At 45.0% G+C, this 16,527-nt stretch overlaps 1 protein-coding gene across 5 annotated transcripts in view; it reads right to left on the bottom strand.

The window, feature by feature from the left end:
* ORC3 (origin recognition complex subunit 3) overlaps nucleotides 1-16,527 on the bottom strand; it is a 75,263-nt gene continuing 58,736 nt past the window's right edge. For 4 of the 5 annotated variants that reach the window (XM_005299700.4, XM_005299701.5, XM_065590170.1 and 1 more), the window contains exons 16-20: nucleotides 15,555-15,652; nucleotides 14,353-14,494; nucleotides 2,911-3,027; nucleotides 2,383-2,462; nucleotides 1-1,298 (exon numbers count right to left, since the gene is read on the bottom strand). In XM_005299700.4, coding sequence (XP_005299757.1) covers nucleotides 1,193-1,298; nucleotides 2,383-2,462; nucleotides 2,911-3,027; nucleotides 14,353-14,494; nucleotides 15,555-15,652 — 543 coding nt within the window. In that variant the 3' untranslated portion in view covers nucleotides 1-1,192. Of the gene's footprint in view, nucleotides 1,299-2,382; nucleotides 2,463-2,910; nucleotides 3,028-14,352; nucleotides 14,495-15,554; nucleotides 15,653-16,527 lie in introns of those variants that run through there. The other variant, XM_065590171.1, reaches the window with a different exon arrangement.

Raw genomic sequence — 16,527 nt, 5'->3', positions numbered from 1 at the left:
TTATATCAGGACAAACCTGTATTGCAGATTTTTAATGCTGAGAAACAGTGTAGCCTTATTTTAGGCTTCCACATTGCACTTTACAAAATTCACAATCGCTCGGTTTGTGATCTGGAGTGGTTCTGTCTTGATGTCTACACTTCACTAGGCTAGGCTAGCCTCATGCTTAAACTTATTTCATTCCTTGCGTAGGGCACAAATGGTTTGGAATGTTCCACCCATCACCTAATAGCAGTGGCTGAATAGCTGTCAGTTATGAAATCATTTCAACAGTTACATTATTCCCACACAGCTGTTTCCCTTACTTGTCCCACTGCACAATGAACAAAAATCTCGGGGGGGGGAGGGGGGGCGCGGCGGGGATGAGAAATGATGACCTTGTACTTTAAATGGGTATTTTATTACCTTCATTCAGCACTCAATTGTACAATGTTCTCATTTCTCCTAGGTGGATAATGAAATCTGATTAATGTAGGCTAGGTAAAGGAGTATTTTTGAAATAGTCTTATTTAGTGTCCAGCTATGTTATCAAATTGGATTGTAACAATTGTTTTTGTCCCTTCAGGAACACTTTTCCTTCATTTTCTAATACAGAAACCTGGTTTTCTTCTGTTTGTAGACAAGTCTTCCCAGGGTACCATCACCGGGATCGTCAAATAGTTCCACTCAGAGTTGCTGGTACTGCACACCACAAGGGGAGTTCTCAGTGGGTTAGGGTTACAGAGGCTTGTTTAAAATCTCAGCAGAATGATTTTTTGAAAATATGCAGTATCTGGAGAACATTTCATAACATGACCATTTAAATCCAGATTGTGAGCAAATTACATTCAGGATTACACATTAAAAGAAAATTCAACATAATCTCGTTCTGGCCTCCTAGCATACATCACAGAAGATGAAAGCTGGTACAGAACAGTGGTCAGAACTTTGCAAGTTTAAGTGAATATTAAATCATGTACTAAAGCTGACTCCTTGTCCATACAAACATATAGAAAAGAGGTAATATTTTGTTGGCAATTAGAATATAGTACATAAGAGGTCAAATTTATCCTTAGTTTAACTCCTTTAACATCAGTAGAGTTACATAAAGGATTAATTTGTCCCAAGGGCTACATTGTCCCCCTTAGGCCATAATGAATTTTCATAGGCAGCGTGCATACATTGGTTACTCTTTCTTGACTTGTTCTATCATTTAACAGCCTCCCCATGTCAGCCTTGCCACATGATCTGTTTTCTGTTTGCTAGGTTTTATGAACCCTAAAAGTTCCAGTTCTGAAACGGCTCTAATAAAACGAGCGCTGGAAGTTCTGGTAAAGGAAATTAACAAGTATATATGTCATGATTAAAATAATTGAATGAAGTCACCACTTAAATTTCTCTCGAGCATGGGAGGGATTTATTGGTGCATAGTAAGCACTGTTTCAAGAAGGTGTGTGCACAGATTGAAATTCATTTAAATCAAGGCAACATGACCTCTGACCTACAGGAGAAAGTATCCCTTGCTCTAACCCAGGGGCTCGGGACCCTTCAGGGGATCATGAGGTTATTACATGGGGGGTTGTGAGTTGTCAGCCTCCACTCCAAACTCCGCCTCGCCTCCAGCATTTATAAAAGGGGGAAGGAGGGTTACACTCAGGGGTTTGCTATATGAAAGGGGTCACCAGTAAAAAAGTTTGAGAACCACTGCTCTAACTCATGCAGCTCCTAGCTGTTTGGGTTGGATATGGTGGTGACTGAGGAGCAAGGGCTACAAACTATTAATTTTGTAAACTCAATATTTAGGGTTATTCTGTTTGTACATTCCTGGACGACACAACTGAAGAATGAGGGGCAGAACCCCATCCACCTCACTGAAACCCATCCTCTGGTTACAGAAACAATGCCCCAGCTTTTGACTTCAATTCAGGCATTAATTTTTATTTGCATAATAAGTGAGGTGATGCCTTTGATGTGCTTGTTTGTGCCATTCATCTCTCCTCAACACTTAAATATACTTGATTTTAAATGGTAGAGGATTTAACTTCCTTAGAAATATTAAATGCAAGTTGACATTTTTGAAGGAAATCTACAATATGCTACAGAATAATGAAACGGGCATATATTATACTAACAACATTCTGTGGCACTTGGGACCTTACCTCGCCCAACCCTAAAAGAATTAAGGTTTTGGCAAAAAGCGCCATATGACAAATGGTCAACCGTCCTTTTGTATTTTTTTATTATAAGATTGCTTGAAAAGTATTTAGCCCTCTTTCAGTCAGTTCTCGGTGCATGGGGAAGCTGTATTAGTAAAAGCTTTGTTCATACACAAGAAAAAGGCCACTGGCTTGCACATATATAAACATTAAAAAATAAATTCAAGCGAGAAATAATAAAGGATACTGGATAATTTCATCCACCTGGTCTGTGGCCACTGAATCTGGATCTGTTCCTTCAACCGCTGTTACCACAGTTGAAAAGGCCTAAAGAGAAAAGCAGGTAAGATACGTAACCCCTCCAACCACACACATCTCAGAGACAGTACTTGCATTACACAAGCTTTTCTGTGAACACGAGCATCAGCAAATGTTAAAAGGCTAAAGAGGAAAAAGGTAGCTCTGTAAAGCATAAAATTTGGTTTACTCAACATAAACAAGGTACAAGCAGCAACAGGGATTTTCATTGTTGGGATAGCAATGCTGGTAATAAATGATTCCCAGCACTGGGAGGGGAGGTTGAGTGGGATGGTGATTTGTGGGCCTTACATGTACTTGCAGGGACAGGAGTCAGTGTGGCATGAGAAGACTTCGACTTTCAAAAGTGATGGCATTGAAGAGAAACAAAAACAAAATGAAGAAAAGCATGCAAAAAAAAATCAGCAAAATCTAGAGACTATACACCTATATAATCAATATTTTCATCTTCACATACCTCTAACCAGTCAACAAGATTTATTAATCTGCCGCACTCCAAATGAAGTTTATACACTATGCATATGTCAGGAGCAGTATTAGAAATGCATCCGACGTCGCTTTTCAAAGTTTGATTCTGATAAAAAAAAAATAGAGAAAATGAAGGCAGTAGTTTTCACCGCATATTTTATCTTTAAAGATCTCTAGAGTTGAAAGCAAATATGATCAACCCCAGATAACTCAGGAAGTTAGTACTGTCTGTATTTTTTCATATTTATTGTTTGTGCCTCTAGAAGTACGGTGAGTGCAAAAAAACAAAAAAAAACCCAAACCCCAACACAAATCCACTGGCGATATAAGAAATTAAATGATTTATCATCTGGTTTGCAAAAAGAAGTTACTCACTTTGTGCAGTAACAATGGTTCTTCGAAATGTGTCCCTATAGGTGCTCCACTTTAGATGTGCTTGCATCCCTGCGTTGCTGACTAGAGAACTTCAGTAGCAGTGTTCATTAGGCCCGCACATGCGCAGTCTCTCCTCGTGCCCAACCACGAGGCTAGGCAGTGCACATGGGCTAACCTCCCTCAATTCCTTCTCTAACGCAGAGTAATAGAAAAGAACTCCGAAGTAGAGGGGAGGAGGGTTGGGTTGTTGAGCACACATCAGGACGCACATCTCGAAGAACCATCATTACTGCACAAGGTGTATAACTTTTTTTTCTTCTTTGAGAAGCGTCCCTATAGGTGCTCCACTGACTCCTGAGCAGTATCCCTATTGGAGGGCTGGGACTTTGGAGTTGGGTCAGTTACAGATGACAATACTGTGGTGCTGAAGATGGCATTGGAGGCAGACGCCCCAGTGATTGCATAATGTTCTGAGAAGGTGTGGACTGATGCCCATATCACTGCTTTACAGATCTCTGATAGGGACATTCTTGAAGAAGGCGATGGATGAGATCAACCTTGTGGAGTGCGTGCGAATACTGTATGGAGGGATCATACTGCAAACTTGATAACATTGTCTAATGTAGTTCGAGACCCATTGGAAGAGTCTCTGGGCTGATATTGCTAATAGTCTTGGACCTTTCTGCAATAGAGAGGAAGAGCTTAGGAGAGTTCTTGAAAATCTTTGTCCTATCCAGGTAAAAGGCAAGGGCCCTCCGGGCATCTAATGTGTGTAATATAGCCTCTCTGTTGTCTCGGTAGAAAGTCTGAAGGTGAATCAATTGATTCATGTGCAATGGAGAGGTTAACTTAGGGATGAATTTTGGATGTGGCCTGAGCATAAGCTTGTCCCAAAAGAATACTGTGTGGGGGATGTGCTATCAGAGCTGCGATTTCTCCTATTCTCCTATCCAGGGTGGTTGCTTACACACCTCAATGAAAATGGCCTTTCTGATAGCAAACAGGTGGCCATGGGTTCGAAGGGAGACCTAGTCAGTCCTTTCAATACCAGGTTTGGGTATCATGTGGGGATAGGAAGTCGGGGCTGTGGGAAAAGGTTTACTATACCCCGGAGGAATCTTGTAGTGGTTGGGTGTGATAGCACTGAGTATCCCTCTACTTGTTGGGGGAAGGCTGCTATAGCCACTATGTGGACTCCAAGAGCTAAGAGATAACCCCAATCTTTTTAGGGTCAGTACATATTCTAGGATCTTTGGAATAGCTGCAGATGTTGGGGAGATTTGTTGGGAAGAACACCAAAACTGGAATCTGGACCATTTTCACAGGCAAGTATGGCGTGTTGAGGACTGTCTATTGTGTAGTAATACCTCTTGTATCTCCTCCAAGCAGGAGTTCTCTAGGTGTTGGAGCCATAAAAAATCTGTGCCTTGAGGCAAAGGATCCCTAGGTTGGGATGTAGAGTGCGTCCTTTGTTCGGCAAGAGGAGGTATGGCATGCACTGGAGAGAGATCGGCGGGCACACTGAGAGTTACGACAGGTAAGGGCACCAGGTCTGTCTTGGCCACGTAGGAGCAATCAAGTATGACGTGTGCTCTCTCTTTCTTTTATTTTTAACAGGACTATTGACAATGGGGAAAAGGAGGAAAGGCATAGAGAAGGTGAGGAGGAGAGCATTGCCCATGGAGTGTTGTCCTATCCCTGTTCTGGAGCAGTAGAGTAGGTAAGTGGTGAACTGTTCTGTGGTCAGTGTGCCCCACCGCCTGAATAGGTCGTGAAGTACGGCTGGTTTAGCTCCCACTCATGGTCGTGTGGGAATCTGCGACAGACTGTCCACTATCGAGTTGTGTGCGCCCAGGAGGTAAGCTGCTAACAGTGTGACGCCATGGGAAATATACCAGTTCCATAGTCTCATTGCTTCTGACAGTGGGAGGGCAACCTGGTTCCCCCTTGTCGACTTATGTAGTATATACATGCCATTTGGTCTGTTAGGAGTCTCGTTTGTGATTCCTTGATCAGTGGGAGGAAATGGGCGCAAGCATTCCTGACCGCCCTGAGCTCTAGGAGGTTGATGTGAAGGAATATCTCTGTGGATGACCACCTACCTTGTATTGTGAGGTCGTTTAGATACACGCACTGCCCTATGAGCGATGCATCAATGGTGAAAAAGAACAACGGGGAGGGAAGTGGTGGCGCGATGGGGTTGTGAAAAGGGAATCCCCCTGCAAATAATGGCTGGGTCTTTCCACCAGTCTAAGGAGATTTTGATCCTTGTCTAGTCTCTGTTTGGTCTGTAAATTGAGCTGAAGCACATCTGGAGGCATTGCATGTGACGCCTGGCATGTGGTATCATCGCTGTGCCTTCTGCTATATGCCCCAAGAGTTGGAGGCAGTGTCTGGCTGATATCTGTGGGCTCTTTTGAACGGTCTCTATGAGTGTGGCCAAGAAGAGGAATCTGCATTGAGAGAGGAGTGCTCTGGCCTGTAACTAGTTGAGATCGGCGCCTATGAATTCCAGAAGTTGAACTGGAACGAGGGTTGATTTCTAGGTGTTGATCTGTAGGCCCAGTTCTGTGAAAAAGTCTATTTCAGATTTAGTGAGTCAGCAAGCCTCTTGGAGGGACTGAGCTTTGTGGAGGCAATCGTCCAGGTAGGGGTAAATCACAATCCCTTGGGAACGTAAGTGCACGGCCACTACTCAGAGAACCTTGGAGAATACTCTCACAGTAGATGATAGCCCGAAGGGCAGTACTCTGAACTGGTAGTGATCTTGTCCTAGGTTAAATCTAAGGAACTGTCTGTGAGATGGTAGGATTGAGATATGGAAGTAGGTGTCCTGAAGGTAGACGGCTGAAAAACAGTTTCCCTGCTCCAATGCTGGAATAACTGTTGCTAGAGTGACCATCTTGAATTTTTGAGCTCTGACAAACTTGTTGAGTACTCTGAGGTCTAATATGGGTCTCCAACCTCCTTTCCTCTTGGGTATTGGGAAATAACGAGAGTAAAACCCTTTGCCTCATAAATGTCAGGGTACTGGTTCTATGGCTCCTACCTGGAGGAGATGATGATCTCTCTCTTGTTGTAGTAAATTCTTGCAAGAAGGGTCCCTGAAGAGGGACAGGGAAGGGGTTGTGGAGGGAGTTGGGAGGTAAAATGGAGTACGCATTATGAACAATCTCCAAGACCCATTGGTCCGATGTTATGCATTCTCAGATGGTGGCCAAATGGGTGGAAAGCAGTAGTCAGTTGTAGTGGTTGGGGCAAGTGGTCTATCGTCACATTGACCAACATGTCAAAATTGGTGCTTAGAAGAGGATGGCTGGGATGTGAAAGACTGTGGGACGGACGATTTATGCCCAGTGAACTTAATTTTCTTTCTCTTGGGCTTGTAGTAGCGTTGAGTTGGGTATTGGAAAGTACATGGTTTGTACTGGGGCTGAGGACTAAATTTTCTCTTGTCCTGGTGTGTAGATGCCCAGGCCCAGAGAGCAGAGAGTAGCCCTAGACTCTTTTAGGGTGTGAAGAGAGGAAAGAGCTCGGTGACTTCAAAGGGAAGATCTTCGACAGTTGACTGGACCTCATTAGGGAAGCTCAACAGATGTAGTCAGGGTACACGCCACACAATCATCACCAGGGAGATGGACCTGGGGCAGCAGATTGTAGTGTTGTCTTGGCCACTAACTGTCCCTCCTGAATGATAGCTATGAATTGGTCGCGGTGCATGTTAGGCAGCTGATCAATAAAACTGTTGAGTTTCTAGTAGTTCACATAGTTGTATTAAACAGCTAGGGCTTGGTAATTGGCAATTTGAAAGGCAGAAGAGTAGGCTTTCCTTCCAAAGAGGTCCAAATGCTTCCAATCCTCATTGTAGGGACCGGGCCTCATTTGGTGTTGATGGCCATGAGAACTGACAGCGTCCACCACTGTGGAGTTGGGTGGAGGGTGGGAGAAGAAGAATTTCATCTCCCTTGCTGGGACATATTTTTTTCCGGCCCGCTTCCATGTAGGTGCCACAGATGCTGGGGTCTGCCATATGGTTTTTCCGGGATCCAGAAGAGCCTCATTAATAGGGAGGGCTATTTTTGAGGATAAGGAGAAGTGGAGTATGTCAAGGAATTTGTGATGGGTGTTCTTGATTTCTTCTAATGATATCTGCAGAGTGTCTGCCACTCTCTTTGCTAGGTCCTGGAAAAGGCAGAAGTCATCAGCCAGGGATGGTGTGGGATGCATGATGGCCTCATATGGGAAGGAGGATATGGTCCTCAGGGTCACCTCTTCCTCAATGCCGCCCTCCTGTTCCTCCACATTCTCTTCTGGAGGTTCTGAGGCTCTGGAGGCCGTAGCCGAGGGGGAGCATCTCGGGTAGGACTAGATGCTTGAGAGGCATGGGCCACTGGCCTGGTGGAGGCATAGAGCCCTGTGGTGGTGCCAACGGTTGAGAGCAGGGGCATGTGGCAGGGAAGACTCCCGTACCACAAGAAGACTGGTGTGGAGGTCCCAGTACTGAGACAAGGAGACTCCAGTATGTTGGAAATGCAGAGGTCTCTCGAGTGTTGGAATTTCAGTGGTACCGACTGCCTTGGTGTCACTGGCAGTACCAGGGAAATGGAGATCTTGCCCACACTGACCACTCCAGTGCTGAATGGGGCATTGATGACAGTGCTGATGGAGTAGCATGTACCGGCAGCATCTTCTTAGTGGAGTGCTGACTCCTGTCCTTGTCCTTTGGTGCTGTTAACTCGGTGCTTGTGCCTATTGGGTTCTTAGGTGTGTCAATTGTATCTGCCATTGCAGATCTTTGTGAGCCATGGATACTGGACTGAGATTGTCTCAGTGCAGATAGTACAGAAGATACTGGAGACTGTTTATGGTTGGCTTGGGGCTTACTATGAGGACTTCCTGCTCTGTTTTTTGATGACTTATGAGAGAGGTCAGTGGCTGATTTCTTCGACCCACAGTCCTTGCAAGTTGAGGGCAGTGGGGAAGAATCACGTCTGCCAGGCGACTCTTGGTGAGGGTCCGGGGAGGGTTGGAGGACTGCCTCCATGAAGATGATCTTCTGGTCTCAACTCCCTGTCCTTGCAGGACCTGGGCCTGAGTTGCTGGCAGAGACCATACTTCTGTGGAATGTGGCCTTCCCCGAGGTAGCGTATGCACCAGGAGTGCTTGTCTGCTATAGGGATAGCCTCTTTACACAAGAGGCACTTCTGGAAGTCCAGTAAACCAAGCATTATCCTGTTGGGGGAAGGGTCCCCAACAAAAAAAAGGGGGGGGAGAAGCTCCCCCCCCTTTTTTAGGAAGAAAATAGAAAAGAAGAAAACTACAACTACGACTGGGGAGACTAGCTATAGAAATGTAAGTGAAGGTAATGGTAGTAATGGACGGCCAATAGCTCTGTCTCTAGCTGCAGCAGTTGAGAAGGAACTGAGGGGGGTTAGCCCACGGCACGCTGGCTAGCCTTGTGGCAGGGCACAAGGATAGACAGTGCGTGTGTGGGCGTAATGGACACTGCTATAGAAGTTCTCTGATCAGCAGCTCAGGGACGCAAGCACACCTACAGTGGAGCACCCACAGCAGGTATTTTATTAAGTTTATTCCCCTTCTCTCTTGCTTGTTCTATTTTGTACACCAGAGTAAGGAATATTTAATCTATAAATCAGGTAAGAAATTGATTAACACTTCATCTCTGTCCTCATTATCAAATATATAAATGTCAGAGTGCTTTTTGCCCTCAGGGAGGGAAGGAATACAAGCATAAATCTGTCTGCATACATTAACAAGTTTACTTGTTTTTCTTATAGTTTTATCTTCAGTGTGTATAAACCATCACCTCTCTCTGGTTTGAAAACCAGTACTTGCAAAGCTGAAGTCTGATTTTCAGAAACCATTCCACATGTCAGGAAATCCAAACCGACAACACTTTAGTTAGTTGACTGCAAAGTTAAAAAAGGACCTTATTTAAGAAAAAAAAATCATCTATGCTATTGTTGCAATCCATAGCACTGTGACATCAGCTCATACATTTATTGATTGTACTTTATCCACATTAACAGGCCAGGAGCTCCCGCTGTGAACAACACCGTTGATTCTGCTACTATCAGCTGCTAATAACGGGGCTAAAACCCATACTTCAACATTTGGTTGCATAATAGGTCAGTTAGAAAATAAGTTTAAAAAATGCTGAACAAGGACACCACCATAAGCAAAGGTTTTTCAATACAGAGGAAAAGATCAGGCAAGGAATTACTTTCATTTCCTGTATATTACATTTCTAAATTTGCCTTTTACAACTGATTCTTCCAGTTTGTGAGCTTTAGCTTCATGATTGGGTTCAGCAATCCCAGTGCCTATGGGAAGTTCCCTTATAGAGTTTTCAGAAATTCAGATTTTCAGATTCAATTACACTATGCAAAGACGACAGAAATTGAAGGGATTAGGTATTATGTCAATTTACCTGACAGTTCAGTACAGATGGTTTCAGTCTAAATAGTGTGTCTATTAACTAATGCAGCTGATGTCTAGATTGATAAATTGTACTGTATCATTGGTGAGCCAGCCAGCAATTCATGAAAATAATGCAATTCATTCCCTATGCTACCATTTTACCAACCAGTAAGACCACTTTGATTTGGTTTGAAATCAAACAGCTGTGTAAAACAGGGCAAGGCCCAACTTCTATAGTGCGGGCATTTGGACTGAACATTGGAAAAAAGGAACTAATCAAGGGAGAATACTATTGATTAGCAATGCATGGTCTATGCCTGAGTTTGGAGAATGACAGCTTGCTTATGATCTTATGGCCAGGTCTTTATAGCATGCCCTGAGGGAGCTGCAGCAGTGCTCATGGAAACCTCAGCTTCCTGAGGTAACAGCAGATAATCTGTCTCTGGCAGGAAATAACTACATACTAAGACTGATAAGCAGGAAGTTGTTCTAGAATGCAATCATTAATGAAAAGGAGGACCTTAAACACCAACTTTACATTTAATTGGCAATTAGTGCTGCTTCCAAGTAAGGAGCATAAATAGATACTCAGGAACAAGTTAAAAACCTGGCTGTGCTAGTTTTTGAGGGGAGCAGATGGAGGAAAAATAAGTTTTTCAGGATCTCTATTTATTCCCTTTATCAAGGGCCTTGTGTCAAAGTATCCCTCCCTCCAAAAAAGGAGAGCTTATGGAATTTTTTGTTTTTTAATGCTCCAAACATCTTGGTGGGATGGGAATTATTACTCAAGTTCGGTGTGAAACTCACCCTCCTTGCAAGATCAAACATGATGCCTCCATGATTCTCTAAGCCCCAGGGATATTTTGGGCTCATATTATCCATATCACACTGACACAAGGCCAAGCAGTTCCTAGCTGTGATATTTTGAATTGCCAGTAGCTGGGTTTCCAAGCAATCCATCAGGACAGAAAAGACAGTTAACTTTTTGAAACTGTTCTTCAAGATGTATTGCTCATGTCCATTCCATTGTAGGTGTGTATGCTTGCCCAATACACCGATGCTGGAAGCTTTTCCCCCTCAGTGGTATCCGTATGGGACTGGTTCTGGCGCCCTCTGGAGTGGGGCGCATAGGCTCCTGGTGAGCCTTGGCATGGTCCTGTGGAACCAGGTGCGAGGGCCCAACCATCGCCTCATCATGCAAAGAAGACGAGGAGGCAGGTACAGGCGGGTCAACCAACTCCACCACTTCTGCCATGGGGGCCTCAGCCAAGGCTGGCTGAACCTGGGGAGCCCACCCTGACTCCACATCCGAGTCAGGGGGCAGGTGGGAGACTGTCGCCAACCATTTGTCAGATGCCCCTGAGGCTGACCTATGCACCTGCAACGGTTGGGGAAATCCCCAGGAATTCCAGAGTTGCCAGGGGGCAGGCCACTGGCCCTGAAGCCATGTTGCCACTTGTGGCCCAGTGGGGAATGCCGGTGCCCCCAATGGGTGGCCCTGGCCAGTGAGCAGGATTTCCTCCTCGCTGTTGGAGCCTGAGGAAGGGCATACATGCCTGGGGGACCAGGACGGTGCTGAGGCTGCCTGTCTACCTCGATCCCATCGGCTCTGGCCCTGGACTGCCGCTGAGGATCTGTATGAGGGCGATGGCACTTGGTGCTGCAATCCTGTGACAGCATTCGGTTGATAGGCGATGGTACCCTGGTGATCGACGCCTTATGCTTCGCGAGCGATGCCGTTCCGTTGAGCAGGAGCAGGAATGGGAGCGGGTAGACCGATGTGTCAGAGACCATTGATGCGCTTGCAGTGAACTGTTCCGGCATTCCAGCGATGGGGCTTTGGGGACAGGCGTCTCGACCCTCCAAAGCGGTGCCATGAGCTGGGAGAGTGGCTCGGGTGCTCCCAGCACCAGGGCTCTGGGGACTGGTGCCGCGCCTCTGCGCCAGCCCACTGGTGATCGCCGCCTCGAGCCTGAGGAATGCTGCTTGGTTTCCAAGGAACGACGCCGGGAACTCTGGCAGGCAAGCCAACTCGTGTCTGTGGGCTCGTGGTGCTGCTCAGGCGAGCGCTAACGGGACTCATGGTGACCATTGGAAAGGTCCCAGGCAGGTGTATCCCTCAAATGAGGCACCTCCGAGGCGGTGTGGATGGCACCGCGAGGTGCCATGTGCCTCTGATGCTCCCCGGGGTGGCAGGTGAGTCTTGGAGTGGGCTTGACCACTCAGTGGGAGTCGGAGCCCGACCTCTGTCTAGAGGGGAAGAGCTGCCCCTCGCGTGCCTTTGCTCTCCTCCCCTTTATGGGACGTAGAAGAATGTCCCCTCCTGACCTCTCTTTGCTTTTTAGCTGTTACTGGGGATGGGCATTGGTGCTGGTCTGAGGCCGGTGCCGGCAGAATGCTCTGGACCAAGGCCGCAATGCTAGGAGCGGAGTCCGACCTGGTCCGCTCTGAGGCCGGTGTAAGGGCCGACTCCATAAGGAGTGCTCGGAGATGAATGTCCTGCTCCTTTTTGGTCCACGATCTGAAGCTCTTGCTTGTGAGACACTCGTCTCATGTTTGTGTGATTCTTGTTGCTAACGTGGATTACCCCTAAGCAATTCAAACAGCTTCTACGGGGATCGCTGACTGGCATGGGTTTCTTGCAACAGTCACAAGGTTTGAAGCCTGGGGACTGGGCATGCCCCGTCCCTAGGCTAAGTCCCATTCAGGACTAAAACTAAGTCTACACTAAGTAGGGTTGCCAACTTTGGTTGGACGTATTCCTGGAGGTTTCACCAGATGACAATCTTTAATTAAAGATTAATCTTTAATTCCTGGATACTCCAGGACAATCCTGGAAGGTTGGCAACCCTAACACTAAGGGAACTATAAAACTAACAAATTTATAACAACTATATACAGAAAGTTCACAACTAGTTGAGAGGAGCAAGCTTGCCAAGGCAAGAAGACATTTCAGCACCATCACTGGCAGTAAGAAGGAACTGAGGGTTGGGGGGGAGCGGGCTTCACCCCTTATACCGGTGCATACGCGTGCCACGTCACAGGGTGCCAGAGCCGGTCCCCTACAGATACCACTGGGGGAAAAACTTCTGGCACCAGTGCATGTGGTTACACCTACAATGGAATGGACATGAGCAAGCACTCGAAGAAGAATTACAGTTCTTTTGTACACATTTCTGTCAGGCTAAATACCAACCCAGTTCACATTTTGCTGAGGTAAAAGCTGGGTTAGAGTCCCATGAGAAATGGCATCATATCATTAATCACTTGCTGGTACCTTACAGTGGCAGATTCTTTCCTGCCTGCACCTTTTTGGTAGGAATAGCTCTGGATAGCTAGATCTTTATCAGAGAACTTTTGCTCTGGTTGTAGCCCATGAAAGTACAAACTCTGCAGAATTTATAGACACTGTTGGGGAAATTATATCTTCAATTCAAACAGATTAAAATAGTAGTAATACACTGCCACAGCCAGTACTCCTACTAGACACTGAGTTAGACACCGAACAAGCATAAGAAATGCATCAAAAATGCAAAGAACAAATGTGTAAAGATAGAGGTCTTTTATATATTTCTGTAAATTTAATTAAGAGAATATTCATTAAGCACATTAGAAACTGGATTTAGCTGGCTCTCCTAATCTAAGTCTTTTGTGTTTTTATAACCAGATAAAATTGTAAAGAGTCAGATAAATAAGCACACAAACAAACCCAACACAGACTGGATCACAGAATTCAAACACTTATCCAGTTTGGTTTGGGTTTGACTCAGGCAGCAAGCATGCAAACATCCATGAATGGCAATAATCTCATTTTTCCACATAATGGCCATATTTTTAAAGAGAAAAAACTGGGACACGGGGATGGTTTGGATGGGCATCAGGGAACTGTGCATGAGAGTGGGAAAGAGAAAAGAATGCCCACTCCTGCCTCTCTCCCACCCACCCCTTCTCCTTCCCTGCCACCCTGTGGCTTTGACTATGTGCAGGGGGGCTAGTTTCGTTCAAGAGCTCACGGGGAGGTGGTGTGCGGATCTCTGAAGGTCTGGAACAAGAAGGGGCAGGGCATCACTATGTTATAGGTATGAAAAGGAGGGAGTCTTTTAGATACTTTTGTATACAGCCAGTCTGTCCTTAATTTCAGCAGCTCAGCTGACCAGCAGCTCCATCAGGCAGCCAATCTACATGAGTTTACAAAGACATAGGACAAAACACTATTTTTGTAAAGTGAACAGGGCCTCTGGGACCAGGTTTGGTAACTGGAGGACTCTCTTTTCAGGGACACAGTCACCCAGTCAAAGTGGAAGGTGAGAAAGTCTTTCTGCTTATCTCTGTAGAGAAGGCAGTTAAAAATGAGGCTCTGGAAACTGCCTTCCCGTCCAAAACTCTTAATGAAGCAGCATCAGCTTTTTCCTGAATCAGGCAGATTCTCTGGCTCTCAGCCAGTTCCCCAGCTGCTTCATAAAGAGCCACTTGCTTGTTCCTTGTGACAGACCCTACTGTGCGCCAAATGTTATGAAATAGCAACATTAAAATACACACATTAGCCTCACACAGACCATGCACGAATTACACACAGAACTATGAACAAGTCACACAGTTGTTGTCCATTTCTTACTTTCAGGTAGCAATAGGGGTTGTTCAGAGCTGTGTGAAGAGCAATCCGTGGGGCAGCATTCAAGTGCTCACGGAGGGTGTTAGCTGTGTTGAAATACACCACTTCGTTCAGGGTCTGCATCTCTGCAGGAGCAAGGTAACTTCTAAAAGAACAACATGGGATGTATGAAAAAGACAGCTCTTCAACTGAAAGGACACTATGAAACCACACTGAAAGCTAAGCTTTCACAGAGATAGCAAGAATGTGCATTTCACAACAGGCATGGGCAGAAAACCTCTGAAAAATAAGATACCCCCAGTACCTAGAAACAACTTCAAATAAAATGAGAATTTTAGGAATTATCAACCCAGCTTCTCACTTCAAACATTTCTTAATTAAAATCCTACCTACATCCGGGGCAAATTCAACAATGCAGGCAATACCCAGAATGTTGACACCAGTCATCTGCCTTGCTCATTACTCCTACACCACCCATCCAATCTTTAAATCCCTTCACAGGCTTGCTCTCACCTTTGTTTTCAAATTCAAGCTTCTTGTCTTGGCCTACGTAGCTCTGCACAATCTAGCTCCTGCCAATTTCTCTGCCCTAGTCCCTATTTGCTCCACACTTTTGATCCTTCCCTCTACTGAAGATGCACAACTAACAGCTGCCTTCATAGCCTTCTCCAACCCTTGTCTCCACACTTTCTTCCTTGTGGATGCTTACACTTGGAACTGCCTCCACGAGCCCATCTGCCATGCCTTGCATTAGCCAAAATAGAAATGGGTATCACAACCCTAGCCTATACAATGCAGAAAAGAAATAATGGATAGACCAATACTGATTATGGTGTGGGCCATTTTGACCTTGTATTGTCAACTGCCATATTTTTCTTCATCTTCTGCAGCAGCAGGAATGAGTTGCGCAATGTATGTTTCAGACTCTTTACAGCATTCTATGGAAAAGAGGCATTTTCAGAGCCCTCATCCAGACATAGATGGCTGCAAGGACACCCAACAGCAACATTTCACGGAAATAAAAAGAGTGGCGAGGACGTGTCTCATATTGCAGGACTACAGCTGTGATTCTGATAGCAGTTTGTCCCAAGTCTGAACTGTTTGGTAAACTGTTGTTCTGTGTGTGCGTGCATGTATATATTTTTCTATGGTATCTTATGATACTGTATCAACTATTAAAGGGTCCAAAGAACAGGAAAGCTCACCTTACCAGGCTGTCTATAAAGTCAACCACTTCGAACCGGAGCATTTCAAACTTAGTTAGTTTCTTAGATCTTTTTGATTCTTTCAACTCCAGCAAAGTCTATAAAAGACAGAAAATGCACAGCCCAGTCATTTTGGATGGCAAACCCATTTATCTAGAGTGATGCTGACAGGATTATTGCATTTTAGAAATCAAGACATGAAAAATGATTGCCATGACACTCCTAGGTAACACATACTAATCTAAACGGAAATAAAGTTAGACTGACAATACTGTGTTCCCTGTTTGTATGCTATCTTACAAAAGGTATACAAGTATCTGGCTGCTTAAGAAGGGAAATAAATGTTTTCATTGTGAGAGTCTGTTTTACTAATACAGAGCTAACACTAATCCTGACATTAGTGTCCTGAGGCTAGGACAAGAAAATTTCAGATTGCTTTTTCTCCATTCCTAAAATTAACATACATTATGGTGTTATAAAAGGAAAAGGAGAGTTCTCTCTTGGTCGGAGCCAGGGACGGAGACACAGGGAATTTGGATTCTCGCCCCAGCTCTGTTTCCGATTTGCTATGCGACTTTGAACAAGTCACTTAGCCTTCCAGGGCCTCAGTTTCCACATTCACAAAATGGGGATAATAATATGAACCTATCTCACAGGGAGGATGTGCAGATTAAAAGTCTGTAAAGTTCTCAGATGCATGATGCAAGGTGCTATCAAAATGCTAACTGGCATTATTACATGAATTTGTTAGATGCAATGAAGTCTGACTCAACATGTGCAGTTAAAAATATAAATGAAAGCATCTTTAGTGCTGAAATAGGTATTGATGTACCACTTGCTGTCAATTTAGCTACAACAAAATAACGGTGGAGAGAGATGTTGAACTAAACATTCATACACATTGCACTTCATACACCCCTTGTTTTCATAGGCTGCTACCAGGCTTGAAAAACCAACTTGCCTAGGGCAACTA

The sequence above is a fragment of the Chrysemys picta genome, chromosome 3 (assembly GCF_011386835.1).
Source record: "Chrysemys picta bellii isolate R12L10 chromosome 3, ASM1138683v2, whole genome shotgun sequence".
In the NCBI taxonomy this organism is placed as follows: Eukaryota; Metazoa; Chordata; order Testudines; family Emydidae; genus Chrysemys; species Chrysemys picta.
The sequence above is the reverse complement of the archived record's forward strand: the minus strand, read 5'-3'. Positions and strand labels throughout refer to the sequence as shown.